Source organism: Asparagus officinalis, chromosome 6 (genome assembly GCF_001876935.1).
Source record: "Asparagus officinalis chromosome 6, Aspof.V1, whole genome shotgun sequence".
Classification (NCBI taxonomy): domain Eukaryota; kingdom Viridiplantae; phylum Streptophyta; class Magnoliopsida; order Asparagales; family Asparagaceae; genus Asparagus; species Asparagus officinalis.
The window spans coordinates 4,345,679-4,366,395 of NC_033799.1; the positions used below are offsets into that span (position 1 = coordinate 4,345,679).

At 32.2% G+C, this 20,717-nt stretch overlaps 1 protein-coding gene across 1 annotated transcript; it reads left to right on the forward strand.

The window, feature by feature from the left end:
* On the forward strand, positions 1,269–19,524 carry LOC109844783. The gene is made up of 5 exons (XM_020413913.1): positions 1,269–1,397; positions 13,257–13,387; positions 15,797–15,941; positions 18,738–18,831; positions 18,906–19,524. Exons 1-5 carry the CDS (start codon positions 1,269–1,271, stop codon positions 19,256–19,258), a joined length of 852 nt encoding a protein of 283 aa, XP_020269502.1. The 3' UTR covers positions 19,259–19,524.

Genomic DNA, 20,717 nt, shown 5'->3' on the forward strand with positions numbered 1-20,717 from the left:
AAAACCTTCACCCTGCATCACAACTTCTTAGATCAATACATAAAGATACCAACGTCTCAGAATGGAAACTAAAACCTTCACCCTGCATCACAACTTCTTAGATCAATACATAAAGATACCAACATTTCAAATTGCATGAAGAGTAAATATATCAAAGTGAAAATTATATTCTTAAGTACAACTCCTTACTTCCTTCCAGAGGTTTGTTTTAAAACAAATTTAATTTTGATTGAGTTTCAAAATGTTGAGTGACTTAAGAATGTCAAAAACAGAGAACTTTTTGAAGCTGGAAAAGAGCATGTTATGAAAGGTGGAGATGCATTAGCAAATGTTAGGAGTTACTATTGATGAGTAGAGGATCACAATCCATTATATCCACCACAACAACCGAAGAGGCATCATAAAATAACTCAACAAACTTTGTCATAGTAAACAAAGATGCATAATAAATAGGGCAGTAATCATGCTTAACCACATATTCACATTGAAAGTACTCATGTTTTTGCCTTGCATGTTCAAAGAGGCATAATCACAGCTAAAGGGTCTCTCATTTCCCATCACAAAAAGTGCATGCAACAACTTAGCGAACCCATCATGATTCCTAAGGCTACAATTAATATCCTAAAAAGTCAAAAAAATAAAAAAAATATTATTCATTCATTGTTACCAGGCTCGAATCGCATATGAGGTCAGTTTCATTTCTTGACATTCATTTACCTTGTAAAATCAATCAATTCTTATTTGGGTAAGTTTAAAACATATTCAATGTGATAGCAAAAATGATTAATTTTACGCATTTAGAATAAGATTATTAAAAAATGCAATAAAAAAAGAGGTGTAAAATGGAGCAGGATGTGAGGGGAGGAGAAACTCCAGAGCAAAAATGTAATTGACACAAATTAAGGCAAAAAATATGACGAAAACATACAAATTAGGGCAAAACTTTTTTTTTTTACAATAAATTCATGAAAAGAGGAGAAAGGAGTGAGAAGAAGGGGGAAAAAAGCCCTGAGAAGATGAGCGAGCGAGAGCGAGAGGTTCGAGGTGAATACCTTGATTGGAGACTTCTTGGCTGGGAGACGAAGGTTGGGGAACGACCACGCTATGTAACTCTAAGCACTTGTTTTTGGGCCCAAAAAAAGGCTCAATTGCACTTGAATACCCTATAATTTCGCCTACTTGGCACTTTACATGCTCACACCATCATCAGTGCCATCGCCATCACCGCCATCGACACAGCAAGAAGGACATGGAGAAGATTGTTGAAGATGGAAAGGTCGAGGGAGGAGTTCTTGATTCGAATGGGAAGCAAGAAGGACATGGAGAAGATTGTTGAAGATGGAAAGGTCGAGGGAGGAGTTCTTGATTCGAATGGGAGAGTTGAGGATGGGGAATTGGTGGGCAACTGCAAAAATGAAGTGGGGTGGTTTATTTAGGAACGTGGGCGGTATGAGGGGGTGGGGTGGTTTATTTAGGAAGTTTTTATGTTAGCAGAATAAATAAAAAAATGAAGTGAAATACGTGGATAATGATAAATTTTACTGTTCATTAACACTTTTCTGTTGTTCTCCTTTAGTAATAAAGAAGTAGATTACTAAAAGTTGTTACCTTTCAATTCGCCACTTGACAAAAATGCCACTTGGCAAAAATGACACATACCATTTTAAACAACACTTGGCAAACATATCAATTGCTATCTTCTCGCAAGTGCCACTTGTCAAGTTTCTACAAAAGTTCTTCATATTAAATTTGAAATAAAAAATAAAAAATAAAAAGTCCTCCTTGAGGTTTGAACTAACTCTCCCTGTCTTTTCAATTTTCCAAACAAGATGCTTCGTAAACTGTTTGAATGCTTCATAAACTGTTTGAACTATTTGTACTCTTTTTGCTACATCAATTTTTGTATATTAAACAAATCCGTGCATCGCACGGGCCTGAAACTAGTTCCTTTAAAAAAAAATTAACCAAGAAGATTATAGAGTCATCAATCAATTACAACCACCCCTATATAAACTTGGATTTATGGAATTTATGTCGAGAGGATAAAAACACAACATTCACTCCTTAATCATTTTGATAGCATTCAAAGTTATCGTAAGGATTATAATTTTCTAGTCCCGTATGTTCCAGCAGGTTAAGTGCTTATTCTATCGATTGAAGCCTGAATTGAGAACTGTTATTCTTTTTTAAATGAGTTGTAAATTCATTTTCACTAGCTAAAATTTTGAAGTGGTGATGAGAATTAGAAGTTAACAAAGTTTATAGTCAATCATCAGACAAACGTATATATATGTGGATATTGTGAAGCATGCTGATCGTACAAAATTACAACTCATTCTTCACCATAATCACATAAGCTTAGAGGAACTTCACATCATTAATTAAGCCAGAAATTTCATGCATAAGCTATTAATTTAACTAAATATCTTCTTCATATTTGAGTATAGTTCGGCATTGAAAATAATAAGAAACATATGTGAATAAAGATAAAAGTTGGGATTAATCAATCTCTAATGGCTTAAAACATTTGAGTTAAATTTTGATTCTTAAATTCTATTGACTTTTTCACATTTGAACATTAAAAAAAATCTATGATTTATTCATTAGTTCCTTCAAAAATAACTTAACGCTCCACAGAATGGGTATAATAATAATTCTTTTAAAAATACCCCCATTTCTAAACTGAAGTCATGATTTCTATGAATATATATAAATAGAACAAACCGATCAGCTTAAACAAAGTACCAAACGCTAATTCCCCATTTGTTGCTCCATATCTAGCTAACTCTATAACATTATCAACTTTTTACAACAAACCCCCTACAACTACCAACATTTTCTATTCAGCCCTCCTAGTGACCCTAATGTAGGCGAACACTGCAGCAAAAGTTGCAGTGGCCAACCCCCCAATGATAACCTCACCGCCGGCGATCGACTTATCATGCTTTTCCGACTGGCGATAACTCTCTGGTGCACCGACATGCATCGGGCTCGATGAAGGCAACCGCACCAAGTCCAAACCTGGTATGGGCCTGGTAGCTACTGAGAGGCTGAGGAGGAGGAGGAGGAGAGATGCGAGGAGGAGGAAGAAGATGAAACGAGCCATTGTTGCAAAACTGGAATTTGGTAGAGGGGGTTTTTATAGAGGATTTGGTATTAGCTAGTGATGATGACAGATTAAATATTGCAAGCTGGCAAGTCCTTTGTTGTTATTTGAGAGTTGCTCGACACATGCACCTTTTATTTTGTAGTGACTTTTTTGGCCTTTTAGTTTTACTTTTTTTTTTTTAAATTTTCTTTTTATTTTTTATTTTTAAATTGTGGGGCAGTAAAGATTGGATCATGGGTGGCTTCAGTATTAAGAAATGGAGTTACAAAGGCTGGAATCTAATTTCTTAAAAGTTTAAAGGTGAAAGCCATGACAGTAATTGTAATAGATGACAATAAAAATAAGCAATTATAAAACTTATTTTGTAATAGATGACAGTAATAGATGTGACTTTTGGTCTCTGATAACAAAATCTTCATTCAAACATTTGTTTTTCTTTAAACGAAAGCGTTGAGATGGACAAAGCAAAATTACCTCAAGAAAAGAAAAAAAAAACATTATTTATAGATGAAGAACTATAGGAGATTCTCATATAGCCATCAATTCAACTGAAATGTTTAAACATAACTCTCCCAAGCAAATCATGTTCAATTCGATTTTCACAAAGTGTAGCAACAAAAATTTGTTTAACTCACACGTTCATGACGTGGGCATTATTATACTAATAGAAATTTTATGAAAATTAGAGTTACAACAAATTTACGTATTAAAACAAAACTCCAAATTTTCTACAAGTTGAATAATTGATCAAAATTTACCTTGAAAATTAAATAATTCGCCAAATTGTTCCCACCTCATCATTTCATTTGAACATGGATAATTTTCATAGACCGAATTTCCGAAATAAAAAAAAATGAAATTTAAAATTCTAACACTATTTTCAGTTGTCACCCATTTATGATCTTTTTTTAATACATTTATCATTTATTTATTTTTCCTTCTATGAAAAAGACATGAAATTTGCTCGTTGTTACGAGTTCATTTATTACAAATTACAACGCGTTTTGCTGAGTACGGCAAACAAGTGGTCAGATCTTGCGACACGTGTCCTGACAATTCGGTGATGGCCTCAACTGCTTATAATACAGAAAATTAGCGAGGGTTATCATGGCTTCACGTGCAAATAAAGCGTCGGCAAATGTGAGTTGACCCAAACTTGTTCATTTTGATTTGATCGGTTTATCACTTGAATGAATCCACCCGACTTTACGGGTGGAATAAAAAGAGCGTGGAAGAGAATTGCAGCTCCAAAAAAAAATAAAAAAAAATATAAAGATAGATTTTTTTTATGGAGGGGATATTTATTCTACTCTTATGATTTTTTTTAAACTAGTATTTATGCACATACACTACACGTGCTTAAATATCATAATTATTTATTTTTAGTTTATTTCCTTACTAAAATTTATTCTTCGATTTCAATTTGCTAGTTTTTACTCACTTGTGCATCTAAAATTTAATATTGTGATTATTTATCTTTTTTAATGTTTGTTTGAATGAGATACACCCAATTTTAAGTTTCATATTAATAATTGAATTGACACAAAACTAACGTGAAGCCAATTTGAATATTCGTGTTATTTGGATCGACATGAAAGGATGTTTTATCTATAGAAATATAGTGTTGCAAAAGTAAAAAAAATACTTGAAAAAATAGCATTATAATAACAAGAGGAATAATTAAAGCCAATAAGCCTAGACAATTGGTTAGAAGTAAATAAAATGACACAAAAGAAAATATGGATTTGATTCCTAATCATTGATAGACTTCATTGAAATCATAAACTAAATAATAATGCTAACTCTATTATAATTTTATATGATAAACGTCCACAAAGTAAGTATATAAAAATATTGAAAACTTCGTGAAAATCTCTTCCAAATATTCCTAATTTTACTCAATAAATTAGGCTATTCTATGCAAGATTAAGAAAATATTGTCTTTTATTCTTTCTGTTTTATTTTTTAATGAGCTGAGATCAAGCCTTTTTCATTTTTAATTTTTTTCTAGGATAATTTTGGAGTGGTGTCTTCATCATCTACGTCAATTGTGACATCAGACTGGACCTGAATTCCTCGTGCTATTATCTTTTCCTGGGCTTATTTATCTTTTATTTTCTCATGTAACTTTACAAATAATTGAATGAGAACAAATGTTAATGGAATAAATGTTAATTATATATATATGATAATTTTTCTATGTTTCTAATTTATTATTTAAGTTAAGTTAGGATTGACCTATTTTTTCTTTGCAATGAATTCTTGTGTTGTGCACCTAATAAGAGTTTCTACTGCATTAAACAGTGTTACATTTGCAATGTCTTAAGTCATTAGAGATCTTACAACATTTATCATTTGGACACTCGTTATTAACGTCTATTTCTACCTTTTTGTTGCGGCCTTTGTAAGTGTAAAGCCATAACTCAAGTCTACTTTAACGGGTAGTTTTTTTTTGCCTTAAATGTGCAATATCGTATCTGTATATTGGCAAATTTTAACTAGGTTTGATTGTGTGAATTATGGAGTAGGTTTTTTAAGACCATACCTCTTTTGAATGTTGTAATGCTTGCATAATATCGCTAAGTTAAGTTTTCGTTGCATTGTAAAGAGTCTTGATGGAGATATTTTTTCCCTTGATAGCTTGTTCTAAATGAGCCCTACATATTAATTTAAAAATATAATATTTGTTATTTATTGTGTTATATGGAACGTGCACATGTCCCCAGCGAATTTGAGATGGATATAAGATGAACTTTATGTTTAGTGGCCTCTAATAAGAATTTTTATAATGAAATATATTATCTTCATATTTAGAGTTCATGAAATCCGATAATGCTATTATGAGCTTATATTTGATCATGTCGTAAAGATTTGATCCTTTGTTCATAGTCATGTTCTTAAATAAAGTTACACGTAGAGGCATGCCACAATATAGTAAAAAAGAAAATATCAATTTTGATTTTTTTTTCCTTAAGCTGTGATAAGTAAGTATCATGGATATATATTTTGTCCACTATAGTGATTTCCCATGTTTTGTCTGGCTTGTTAAGTAATTATTATGTGGATACCTTTTGTCAATTATAGTAATTTTCCTCCTCCTGTATTATTTGTTATATCTCGTAATATAGTTGATTAATAGCTTAACGTTAGTTGCTATTGCAATGTCATATATATCTAATTATATAATAAGTTTATGACTCCTTTAGTATTTGAAGAATAAAATATAAAATTTTATAGGACTTACTAATATTTCTTGTATCTTCTATGAAAAATACTTCTTGATTAGAAAATGTTGTTTAATATGTTCTCCAATTTGAAACCAGTTGGCACTTCTTTGATAGATATGTCTCTTGTTAATATCAATTCAAGTAATTCATGTAAGTTTATGAATTTTGGGTTAAATTCGTTCACTTTTCCATTTTAAATGAATACAACTAGATCATTTGAAGGATATCTCTGAATTTTTTAATAGTTTCTCCATACATAACTCATTGTATTTTTTTACCCTGTGAATATTATTAACATCAAAACATATTTTTTTACCCTGCGAATATTACTAACATTAGAGAATAATGTTTATAAAATATATTCAATTAATACTAAGCTATTATATTATGATCTTTTATCAATTTTAAGTAATTTAGTCTTCTACCAACTAATGCTACCTCTGTATTTTTGATACTCTAACTTATGAGTAAAATTATATGTAATTAATTTTATTTAGACAATGATATTAAATTTTAATCTGCCAATATATTTTTCAAATTTCATCATTTTTTTATAATTTTAAACTTTTGAGGGTGTTTTTATAATTTTTAAAACTTTGGGGGTGTTAATCGTAAATTTTAAATTTTAGGGGGCTACTACTAATTTCTAAATTTATGTTTGTTATTTTAAGTTTTGAAAAGTCAAGATGTTTTGTGTAATTTTGAACTATTAAGGGTGTTTTGTGTAATTTTTAAAACTTTTTAGTTTTTTAACAATAATTCATGTATTATCTTTCTCTATCATCCTTGAGGCTTAATTGATGCGACAAAGAACTTTTTATAGTGGAGAAAAGGGAATCTATGTTCAAATTTGATGGTGATCTCTAGAGTTCATCTATGTTTTTCGCAAGTTTTGAGGGTGTTTGTTTATAATTTAAACTTTTGAGGGTGTTTATATAATTTTTGAAATGCTGAGTGTGTTAATTATAAATTTTAAATTCTTCAGAGGATACTGTTAATTTTCAAATTTCATGTTTGTTATTTCAAGTTTTGATATGTGATGGTGTTTTGTGTAATTTTGATTATTTAAGAGTATTTTATGCAATTTTTGAATTTTTTTGGGTTTTTTGTTATTGTTGTAATATTTTATGTAAATTATTAATCTTTTTTTAATTATTAAGCTATAAGTAATTCACATGTGATTAGGATAGGATATAATTATGAGTGATTAGGATAGGATATAATTATGATTATGATAGATTAAGATTTAAATAAAATATTTAAAAAAGGGAAGGGTAATATTGACCAAGAAAAGATTTTTCCAAAATCATGAAATTGTTTTTTTAGATCTCTACTCGATGATGTAATATTGTTTGTGAGTTTTCTTAATATTCATATTTATGTACCTTTAATTTTCACTTTAACTTTTATTTTATGTGGTTGTGATCGTAAGCAATATAAGTAACAAATCATTCGAAAAGATCAGTTACTCATATGGCAACCAGTTTCCTCAATGACTCATATCTAATAATAATGGGTGATATATAATTTCTTATAAAGTAAAAACAATCTTCTATGTTAATCCCTAATGGATATAGAATAAGAAAACTTATCAGCATTAAGTAAAATCTCTTAATAAGTTTACGAACATAACAACATTCAACTATTAAGTTACTCAATTCTTATTATTTTAAAATTAATTCATCAAATCATTAAAAATAGCTATTACATCCCAATTGTAAGTTTTTTTATATTAACTTCCCAAATCAATAGTTAAAAAAGCAATTAGAGGGAAATTATCCCCTCATATTACTATTATACCATTGATGAATTTGAAGGACTAATTTCAAAATAAATTACAAACTAAAATAGCTAATAATAATTTCAATGCTTTGACGGACTATTTTCAAAATATGAAAGATTTAAGGGACTAATACAAAAAATCTTTTGATCAATCAATTGTTGTTAATAAATAAATTAATTTCATAATTTGGTATCAATTAGTTGGTTGATATTTATACATGCAATGCGTGTTATGTTTACAATGCTAATGCCCTGTAAGATTCTTTCTACTCTTTACTTGTCAACCATTTTTAATTAGATCGGTTTTTTATTATTTAGTTTTGAATGAAAAGAGATTTAATTTAGAAGTTTAATTTTGACTTAATAGCTTTAGTTGGCAACCAATTATAATTAGAATAAGAATACTAATATTTAATAAGATTAGGGATAAAATTGATCAAGTAAAGTTTTCCTAGAACTTCCACTTTTAAAGAGAGTATGATATGATATGATATGATATGATTGCTTATCAACTGACTTGATTTACACATTACAGTTAATCTCTTTAAAGAGATATCTCAAATCTAAATTGCACACTAATCTGAGTTATTATAATAATAGGACTTGTTATTTAAATAGAACACTCCCACAGAATTTCTATTTAAATAACGCGGAAAGAGATTCATACTCCTAACTATGATAAGACTTCTACTCCTAATACAAATAGGAATCATACTCTTAATTGCAACAAGACTTATATTCCTAATTATAACAATACTTATAGTCCTAAAATAAATATTACTTAGCATTCCTAGTTATAACAGGACTCATAACCCTAATTGTAAAATTACAATAGGACTCTACAATATACAATAATTTTCAATCTCCTTACAATCATAGAAGTTTATCTTGGATCACATGTGGGTCCGATTGACTCAATCTCAACAGGCTTGGTTCATACTTGAGTTCACGAGTTCAGTGAACAAGAGGGAAAGAAATAAAAGTCAAATCAAAACATAAATCCCTTAAACTATAGACCTAAACATGAATACAGAATGGTTGAGACCAAACATAAAGCACTAAAATAAAATCATACTCCCTTTAAAAGTACGAGTTTAGGAAAATCTTTTCATGGTTAATATTACTCTTAACTTTTTTTGAATATTACATTATTATTCTAATCTATTTTAATTATCTTATCTTTTTTGAATTGGTAATTAAATAATTTATCCTATTTATAATGATATTTAACATGTATTAGATAAAGGAGATACATTTGATATAATTCAAATCCTTTACTTATTTCAGTTTACAGAGAAATCTAAAAAAACATATGCTAGCCAGCACCTAAAATTTTTTAGACTTTGTAAGAAGTATCCTCTAAGTTTTTTAAATTGTAAAAACACCCCTACAAATTCAAAGTTTTATTAAAACATATTGAAAATTATAAATTTTACTTATTTTAATTTAGTGAGAAATCTGGAAAACATATCCTAAATAGAAACTAAAAGTTTTTTAACTTTGGAGAAAATATTTTATAAGTTTTTAAAATTGTAAAAACACCACTAAAAATTCAAAAATTATAAAAAGCACCTATAAAGATACTAAAAACTTATAAATAACACAAACAAACCCCAAAAATTTATGAAATATACAATAAACACTCTAAACTTTTTACAAATTATAAATTAAAACCCTCAAAATTGTAAAATTTATAAAAATACTGATAATTTCCAACCTAACATTACACTAAAATATAAGAATTGTAAATATTCCCTATATAATTTATAATTTATAGAAAACACCCTTAAAGTTTCAAAAATTACAAATAAAAACTCAAAATTAAAATTTTATAAAAAAAAACATCTTAAGAATTACAAACACATTAGTATATTGAAAACAAATGGATTATAAATAGTCTATAAAAAAATTATGTAGAAATGGCATATATGCTTAAAAAATTACAAAAACCCCTAAAATTTATAATTTTCAAAAAAACACCATGATAATTTATAATGTATAGACACTAAAATGAATAAACAAACTTACTAACAACCCCTAGAAAATTAAAAAATTATAAAAATATTATACTCTCTTTAAAAGTATAGGTTTAGGAAATACTTTTCATGGTCCATATTAGCCTTAACTTTATTGGAAAGAACATAACTAATTAAAAATCTATTAAATTTAAAATTTATAAAAACATCCTAAAAGTTTAGTACATTGCAAATTGCCCTCCAAAGTTTGAAAATTTTCAATGATTTTTTGTAATTCCTTGATTTCAATGTAATATTTAATAGTTTTGTATATTTATAAATTACAAATTTTTAGGGTATTTTTTATAATTTTTAAAACTTTAAAGGTGTTTCTTTTGTAGTTTTCTAACTTATTATTGTGTTTTTAGTGTAATGCATATATTCATCAATTAATAATGATGATGAAGAGTAATTCATTCTTAAGATGTATTTGGGCAAAGTTAAGTACACATCACTCTTCCTAAGCAGTATAGTTTATATATACAAATATTTTCAGACAATCTATATAGTGGTTAAAATAATTTTAACTTTAATGTACTATTTTTTATAAATTATATTTAATGTGAACCCACCATATAATTTTGACTGTTGTCATCATAATTTTAATACGTTTAATTGATTGACTAAATAGATATATAGACCATAGATTACTTTACTTTCTCACATGAACTAATATTTGGTGCTTAATAATTTAAATTATATATATATATATATATAATTATAATTTATTAAAAATGATCATATAATCTTATATAATAAAATTGATTTAATACTAAATAGTAGTATCGTTGTAATAATATTGTTATTAGGGTAAATTCTTTATGAACCAGTATGTTCTTTACAATATATAAGCTATACACTCTAAATTATTGTGTATTTTATAGAGCCAAAAAATTTGAATACAAGCTTCTAACATTTTGCTATAGCAACAACAAAACCCACTTAACATATGTGGATATTCGAGATGAGTTATATGTCCTATATACAATACAATTGCTCTAGGCAAGTAAGTTATAATAGTATTTTTCATTCACATTATTTGGAGCAAGATATGATAGAGACTTTGCATAAATTTTTTTTATATTTAGAGTACATGGGGAAATATATCATAATCTCCCCGATCTAATTTTGTAAAAAATAATTCTTCATACTTTCAATTTTATTTTTATGATACGGAGAATGTTGAACCATAACTTGATGATATTATTCTTTGTAATATTTTTCAAAGAATAAAAGTTGATCAATTCTTCAAGTTCAAGTGTTGTTCCTCAACTACTTCTTTGTAATATTTTTAAGGTGTTTGTAATTTACAGTTTTACTTCGGTTTGATAAAACTTTATTAAAGTTTTACTTTATTTTCTTTTTTATTTTTATTCTATTTTTACCAATTTAAATATTTATGATATTCAACCACGTGCATTGCACGTATATCTCAACCACTAAAATAAAAAAAATCATCAATAAAAAAATTGCGGCAATGATAGTTTGCTATAGAGGATTTTGGGGTTCGAAGCCATGTCAAACGGGTAGACCCAATTTGACATATCATGGAGCTTGAAAATAGATTTTTCGTCTATTCCGGATCATTTTGACACTTGAATCAAAATTCATGGTTTTTTTAATCTTATAAGTGTGTAAATGGACTTTCCTGTTTTCCTCTATTCTAATAAGAAGTATAAAAAATATAAAAAAAAACTAGCACTTTCATAAATATTTGTGTCCTGTACTCTTGACCAGAAGTTTTAAGCTTTTGCTTTCATATCTCGATTTGAAAAGAAAATCAAGGGGGAAAAAAGTGTCTGTAGACTGTAGATGATGCAATTGTTCGCCTATGCATTGTAGAACATCCTAACACATATAATTTTATTTTTATTTTTTATAATAAAGTTATCGGAAATTGAATCTAAGTCTGAGGAAGCCATATCGAAAGGAAAACGCTAGAGACACGTTTTTAAACCACGCTTCCAATAACACTCCTCTATCGTTACAGTGCACTGGGACCAATATGAGAATTTAAAAAAATTCTCATGTCGGCCCCAGTAAATTGTAACAAGAGAGGAGTGTGGTTAAGGGTATGATTTAGGACGTGACTGTAGCATCTCTCATATCAAAACTTCTTAGAGGCTGTTTGGATTGATTTTTTAGATAGGTAAAAGAGGGGAAAGCTGCCAAAAATGTCAGTTTTTTGGCAGCTTTCTCCCAAAATTACCTTTATAGAGATGATTTTGAGGGAAAACTGTCAAAAAGCTGACATTTTTGACAGCTTTCCCCTCTTTTACCTATCCAAAAAATCAATCCAAACAGCCCCTTACCGTCCGGATCACCAGCGATGCTCATGCCACATAATTGGTCAGCTTGAAGCAAAATAGTCAAACTGAAGAGTGCTGCTACGGGAACCCAAAATATAGGACCAAGGGAGGGGACAGATGAGGTGTCCCCTTCCTATTGCATAATGAGTTGGCCATGCCAACTCATTATGCAATAGGGAGGAGACACATCACATGTCCCCTCAATTGGTCGCATATTTTGGGTCCTTAAATCATTTTTTCAAACTGAACCCTATTGCAGAATGAGTTGGTCATGCCAACTCATTATGCAATAGGGAAGGGACACATCCCCTATCCCCTTCATTGATCCCATATTTTGGGTCCTTAAATCATTTTTCCAAACTGAAAATAGTACCCTCAACTTGAAATCTGTATCCCAAAGCATAAATTATCCACCATCATAATTGTAGGGTCTTTTTATATTCTGTGACTGTGAGATTGTACCTATCTAGAACGTTAGTCTGAAATCATTGGGATTAATTAACTACAAATCTAAGGACACCAGGAGGCGCACCCTCTCTCTCACGCCTCTTGGACCCCACATTCGCGGCATCTTTCGGAGTCGGTTTGTTTCCCCCTTTCATCTTCGTCCTCCTCCCATCTAAAATTTTATCCTCTCCTCACTCCTCAGAAACAAAAAAATCTGCCCTTTACAGTTTCCCAAATCTAGGGTTAGGGTCTACTCCCTCGATCGATCAATAAAAAAATGGGAGGAGGAGCTATTAAGACCGCTCGGAGAAGAACGGCGGGGCTTCGCGGGGGTGGTTCATGTGCGCGCGGGTGGGAGCTTGGATGACTGGGAGTTCGGCGGAGGGATGGGAGGGAGAGGCGGTGGTTCGGAGCGCCACCGAGATTGGTGTTTGGACCTGCTCCGACTTTGCAGGAGGCCGAGGAGGCGACGGCGGATCTTAAGGAAGCAATTGAGAAGTGAGATCTCCTTATTTCTGTTTTTGTTTAGGTTATCATTTGAGTAGATGCTCGTGAAATCCTTCTTATTCTCATAATTATATATTCCTAGTACAATTTTGATATGGTATTATTTTGATAGGTGATCATCTAGTACATTAGTTTTAGTTCATGCGCATGCGAACAAAAGATTGCATTTTGCACATGACCGTGTGAGAAAAATAGGATTTTGAACGTGTTGAATGCACACATTGAAATTAGTTGGGATATGCATTTTCTTGTGGAGTTATCGTTTGGGCAAAAAATACCGAATTGGTATATTTTGTTTACCCTAGTGACAATTGATATATATATTATTTTCGGCGATATATTGGTATATTATTTTTTCTCCGGCGACAAATGGGCCTCAAATTTCGCCGGACCCAAATTTTCGGCGAAATTTCTCACGTGACGACTCATGTGGTGCGAACGTGACTGCCTTTTAGCGTCACAAATCAGCTCCAATCCCAAACCCTAGCCCCTCAATCTCCTTCCTCCGCCTCTTCCTCTCCTCCGCTCCTCTTGCCTCTCCGACGCCTCCAGACCTTCAACCTCTTCAAATCCTCCCTTGACTCTCGACCCGCTGCCTCCCTTTACAACATCCTCATCTCCGCCTTCACCAAACACAACCAACACCAACAAGCTCTACAATGGTACCACACCATGATCCAAGATCGAGTCAAGCCCGATGTATACACTTTTAACATCCTCATCGGTAGCTCGAATCGTTTTCGGTAGCGACTTGCGAGATTTTGATCAATGGGCTTTGTAGAGAAGTGAGAGCTTTAGAAATGTGCGAGATTTTGATGGATTTCTTAGCGGAAGGAGCGGTGCATGATGGGTTTGATTGCCTCGTGTTAGTCGGAGCTTTATGCAACTACGGGAATGAGGATAGAGCTGTTGTGACTTGTAGCTCATTAATGGAGAGCTTGAAGAAATGTGGGAAGATAGATGAAGCTATTGAGTTTATTTGAGAGAGTGATGGAGAAGGGGATGGTTTTGAATGGGATTAGTTGTAATTGTTTGACACTGGGAGCCACGCTGGCAGTCATGTTCACATCAAGTGAGACGTCACTTGAGAAATTTTGCCAGAAATTTGGTTCCGACCAAATTTGAGGCCCATTTGTCGCCGGAGAAAAAATAATATACTAATATGTCGCTGGAGAAAAAAATAATATACTAATATGTCGTTGGAAAAAAAATATACCAAACTGTCACTAAGGGTAAACAGAATATGCCGTTTTGATATTTTTGACTTATCATTTGTGATTTGTGAATAGTGTAATGTTTGCAATTTCTAATTGTGTTTTGATTGCTTTCCTGAATCTATGTTAACTAGAACCAAACTTTATGCATGTCCCTTGTCCTGAATCTATGTTTGTTTTGATTGCTTTCCTGTATGCAGCTCATTTTATATATACTCTTTACTGCTCTTTATTGTAAATACTCAATCAGTAATTCTTCCACATGTTAAAGCAATTTAATATATATGATTTAGATTATGATTGCTCTCATATCCAGCTTTCTTGTTTCAGCCCGAATTCATTTGTCTTGGACATCTGTTAGGAGGAAATTAAAATTACTTCCTTTCTACAATTAGTGAAGACTTCAAATTGATAGCTGGTGTTATCTGTGCTTTGTTTCTTGTCTAATTAAGGCGGGTAACAGGATAAATCATACCGTCCTCTCCCTTGTGGGGAAAATTTCCCTTGAACTTGTAGAGTTCCTGGAGCGAGCTAATTCCTCTGCTAATATGCCAAGTTCCTTTTTCGCCTCTGTATTACATTCCTTAGGTTTATGACCACGAGAACAGCATTGTCAGTTTGTATAGAGATGATAACTATTCCTATGTACAGTTGGAATGCATTTTCTCGCATAAATTTGTGCTGTTAAACTGAGATAACTTCGAGGAATATCATAATTATAGGCAATGTTATCCATCAACCATTCCGTATGCGCAGTAATAGTTGTCTCTCATTTTAGCAAATGTGTTTGCATAGTAAATAGCAGACCGATGTTTCATCACGCATAATTGTTTAGCACATTAATTAACTATGATCCTGTTTGCTGTATTTATTTTACTCAGTCATTTAGATTTGACCTGTTCTCAGTTATTTTAGTAAAACTTATGGATATGGTTGAATTACATGGAGATGGCCAAATTGCTAATCAATATTTTCCTGGGTCAAGGCCAGTCAAAATCTTAATTTTCTCATCTGAATATTGAACTGCTTTTGGTAGAAAATGGAATTTCGCATCATGGTTGCTATTTTAATATTCTCCTTGTTCACAAAATTCTTTTCATGTAGGCATTGCAGAAGCCACTTTTAATTGCCAAGTTGCATATTGTTATGAATTTCAGTTGATGAAAAGCTGTTGCTATTTTTTCAGGGTATACTTCTCTTCTGCTATAGCTGAGGACTCCATCAAGGCTAGCCAGGTGTCAAATGTTGGAGAAAGTGCGGCAGTAGTTCCTTCAGTGTCCAAACATGTTGTTCAAGCTTTCTCGTTACTGCAAGGAAGCCCTGAGGCTCAAGTATATATTTTTTATTTTTCTATTGTTATATATTTTTTTATTTGGTGGTGAATATATTGATTGAACCAGATCTTAACTTTTTCAGTGAGATTTTGCTTATATAAATTCATAAAATCTGGTGCATGAATGCATATGCCATCTTGATTCATAGCTTAGAAGTTCCATTATCTTTTTCTTTAGAGCTTATAGTTATTTGGTTGATTGTTACCTTCTAATGAAATACATTTTATCATGAATTGTTGAGTTCTATTGAAGAGCAACGTGGACAGACAGACCTTGATTTCTTTAGTTCAGCTTATGCTAGTATAACTTCATAAAAATGTGACGTTACCGTATGAAGAGTAATCCCTAGATTGTTCAGGGGGTCTATGCTAGTGTGCATTCATAGAATGGCCTGTGTGGATACTTTAACCATACCATCTTGATTCATAGATCAGATATCAACTGTTTGTGTTTTAGACATTTGCGTGATCTTTATTAGAGTATTTTTAGTTGTTAACGCCGCACATGTTATGATGTGAAATTGTTGAACTTTATTCATATGAAATATTAAAAAAGAAAAGTGTGTCTCACTTTCATGCACCTCAATAGGAGTGCATCCCTTTAAATTGTAGCATCCATGCATATCAGATGTAGTTTGTCAATTTGTTCAAAGCAATGTTTCCATCGCATCTGACATTCTGTAGACAGCCACATATTCCCTACATTTTTATAACCAAAATATGCAAAAGAAATTATCTATGCTAGGTAGCATGGACACGGGTGCGGACATGGACACAAATACAGAAACATGACATGATAAATTTGTTAAATGTAGGATACAGGGACATGACTATATATACATATACATACATACATATATATGTACATATATATACATATATCTACATAGATATATATGTACATATACAAACGTACACACACACATATATGAGTAAAGCTCCTATAAACTTAAAGTGGATAGGAGCTCTTTGTGCACTAACTTTTTTGTCCATTGATTTTGCATTGAGATTTGTGCTAACATGTGATACAAACGAAGGCACATATCTCAAAATTTGGTTGAAAAGTGCTCGTATCCATTAAGTTTGTAGGAGCTTTACCTATACACACACACACAAACACACACACACACACACACATATGTATGTGTGTGTGTGTGTGTTTAACATTAGATCAAATATTGAATTAAAATACCTATAACATTTGTATGTTTCTTTCTATTATGTATAACAATTAAGAATCAAGTTAAATCAAACTAATGACAAGGTTTAACAATAAGAGTTTAGGTTTGATCACATGGGATGATACGATGTGTATTTTCTAGGTTATTCAAACACGGGATTTTGAATGCCTTGTCCATGTCCGACATGTGTCGGACACCGATTCTCCGTGGACACGCCATGAACACGTGTGGTTGAAAGCAAAACTCGATATCTCCATTACTTATACCTTGAACTAGTTTCTTTGGTAATATCTCGGGTTCAAAACCAATCGGTTTTTGAACCCGAAAACTAAAATCTATTACTTGAATGTTTAAAAAACACCCATCATATTATCCCATGCGATCAAAACTAAAATTTTGTTGTTAGAACTATTCTTAGTTTGATTTAACTTGATTCTTAATTGTTATACATAATAGAAATAAAAAATACAAATGTTGTAGATATTTTAATTCAATATTTGACCTAATGTAAATTATATATATCTAACATTTTACAAATTTGTTATGTCCCCATATGCTACATTTTGAAAATTTGCCGTGTCCACTGTTCGTGCTACCGGGGGTATTTTTTAAATTCAAGTGATGAGTTTCAGTTTTCGGGTTTAAAAACCTATTGGTTTTGAACCTGTTATTACCAAAGAAACTAGTTTAGGATATAATTAATGAGGAAATCGGGTTTTATTTTGAACCACACCTGTCCATGGCGTGTCTGCGGAGGACACAGAGACGACACTTAAGACGCCGTGTCGGACACGGAGACGACACTTAAGACGACGTGTCTGAGTAACATAGTATCTATACTTAATTTGAACATACTAGTTAACTTTGTCAAAACTTATAGATTGCGTATGTAACTATAGTAAATTGATTGGAAGATGCTTTATCAACAGTTTCTTCGTAGATAACTACTGAAGAAAATTTTCGTAGATCTACTTGCTGAATTTATATTCGCATATACAAGCACATGCTATCATGAATATTAAGTTTTGTACTGATCTTGTTGAAAAAGTAGGCGCAATGAATCTTGTAATTTGTAGGGTTGTAGATGTGAGTGCAAGCATATATAGGATGTAATGTGTTTCTTTTCACATCTGGATGGAAGCATGTGGAGAATCATGTCGAATTCAGCTGCCATCTCGTGTTCAATTGTCTTATAATTCTTATTTTATGAGTTAGTCCCCTGGTTTGGAAGTTAAAACGGAGTGGTCAATTTCAGGAAATTTGGTATTAAAATTGATGAAACATTCTGGGTGTGAGAAGGACATGAAGGGATATGAAGGATGTTAATAAGAGTCTGAAATTCTTATACATTAGAGTAACTTCAATTTCTGTAGTAATGACCTTTAACTGAATTGTAAGCCATTCAAACACAAAATGTGAAAGGTATAATTTCCTGAACAATCAAAATAAGCAGTATTTCTGACATTTATATGTACATTAGTATCTTTGGACCATCACAAGGAAATAAAACAAGCATTGGGAATTGTTTATGTGTTTATTCATTTATTTACTTGTGATATGTGCATATCCTTGAATTATGGAGAAATTTATTAAAATCTCGTTTCAATCTGCAGTCTGTTGTTGCTTCACTTGCTTGTGATAAGAATGTCTGGGATGCCGTTATGAAAAATGATAAGGTTATGGAATTCTACAACAAACATCAGACAGGTGAGCATTTCAATTTACTTATCTATAACACACTCATTCTATATTCCGATTGATTGGGATATTTTTATTTGCAGTCATTCTCTCTTCTGAAACAAACGTTGCTCCTGAAGAATTCACCGAAGAAAATGTAATCAACCTTGAAGGACTATTCGCTGAAACCATGGAATCTCACGAGAAAGAAACATCTGAAGATTCTGCATTCTTCACTGATATCATGCAGAATATCAAAGTGAAGGTCTCCGAAATCGTGAGCAAGATAACTGGATTCCTTCAAGATTTCGTGGGAGGCTTATCTGAGAGCCAGGACACAACAAACCCTAGGACCACTACAAGCACCTGGGATAAGTATGGAGATCTTCCTATTGGTGCTTCCTTCCTAGCATTAGCTGTTGCTGCTATTCTAGTCATTTTGGTTAAGAGGGGATAATTCAGAAACCTCATAGAATGAAATAAAAAACCCGTCGACAATATCTTATATTAGTACTTGTGTGTGGATTCTGAAATTTTGTACATATATATGTTTCTATGGTCTATATTTTTATTCAAGGAATGTGAATCTTTTGTACATGGAATATGTTTCTATCGGAATGTTATGCCGTGAGTTCTGGTATATGGAATACAATCTAGTGTTAATATGTACTCTGATGGTCAGAGAGTTGTGGGCTTGTGGCTAATGATTTATTTAATCAGTTATCTTTTAGTTATCAGATGATTGTTGTAATTGTATTTCGCTGATTAATTCGTTTCTACTGAATGTTCTGCAAATATTTGTTTGTGTTGTGTTGCTTTATGTTATATCATGAACGTGATAATTTCAGCACCAAATGCTGTCCCATTGTATTTTCAGTGAATGTTTTTTTTTTCAACGCATAGTGTTTTTTTTCAATGCAGTCTTAAGTATTCTATAAAATTAAATTCTTGTGGGGGCTAGGATTCAAATCTAAGAACTTGAATTATTACTCATAGGTAGCTTAACAACGCAGCTAGTTCTTGTTGGGTAGAAACTTTTAATTTTGTATATAAATACATTCTGTATCATCGTTGAGGACAGGAGTTTGAGCTAACTTGATTCATAGGTGCATCCCAAGCTTGATTCACAATCCTGAACGCCGTCTCTGCAGCAACATTCAAATTCCCGACAGAAATCGTCCGTTTGCACAGTACGCGATACTTGTTCTTCACAACCTCGAAACTGTCTGTCTTCTTGGATTCAAGAATAGCATGCCATGCCGAATTATCAGAGGGCACAATGGTCATCCTCTGACGAACAGCGAGAATGCGAAGGTCGACGATGAAGTTGTCGGGGCCAGGGAGAAGAGGGTAAAGTTTGTATGCTCTTTGCGCTAGTACTATCGCTTCCACTATCTGGTTTGCTTCGAATCTCTCCTTGGCTTCTGCCCTCGCTCTCTTTTTGCCTCTTCTAGGTTTAACTCGGTTGCAGTAGTAGTACTGTTTTTGACCTTTGGTTTGTTGTTGAGGGCGTTCCGGGCTTGATGCACGAGTTTAAACGCTGGGTGAGTTTGGATGCAGAATTTGCGATACTTGTGTTTTATGGCATGGATGGTGTCGGTGGGTTTTGGTGCCGAGGATGGAGTGATGGGAGGAGTCGTTTGGGGGCGGTGAGGCATAACGGGCTGTGGAGAGAACGCGGAGGGTGACGATGAAGTTGGAGAGGTCAGGGAGAGATGGGTAGGGAGACTGTGCTCATTTCGCAAAGTTGCGTTGCGCCGAATAAGTCATCGGATTTGAATCTTTCCTGGGCTTCCGACATGGATTTATCGGCCTCTTCTCGGTTGAGCTCCATTGAGATGAAGGAAAACGCAGGGCTCAAGAGAGAGAGAGAGAGATTGATAGAGGAGTACGTAGGGTGTTCTGTCAGTCGTCAT

Excerpts from the sequence above, each read along its gene's own strand:
- LOC109844783 (XM_020413913.1), top strand. The coding sequence starts at position 1,269 with ATGGAAAGGTCGAGGGAGGAGTTCTTGATTCGAATGGGAAGCAAGAAG. Across the intron at positions 1,398-13,256 it reads GAGTTGAGGATGGGGAATTG|CTGGGAGTTCGGCGGAGGGA; the intron begins GTGGGCAACTGC and ends GAGCTTGGATGA. Across the intron at positions 15,942-18,737 it reads AAGGAAGCCCTGAGGCTCAA|TCTGTTGTTGCTTCACTTGC; the intron begins GTATATATTTTT and ends TTCAATCTGCAG.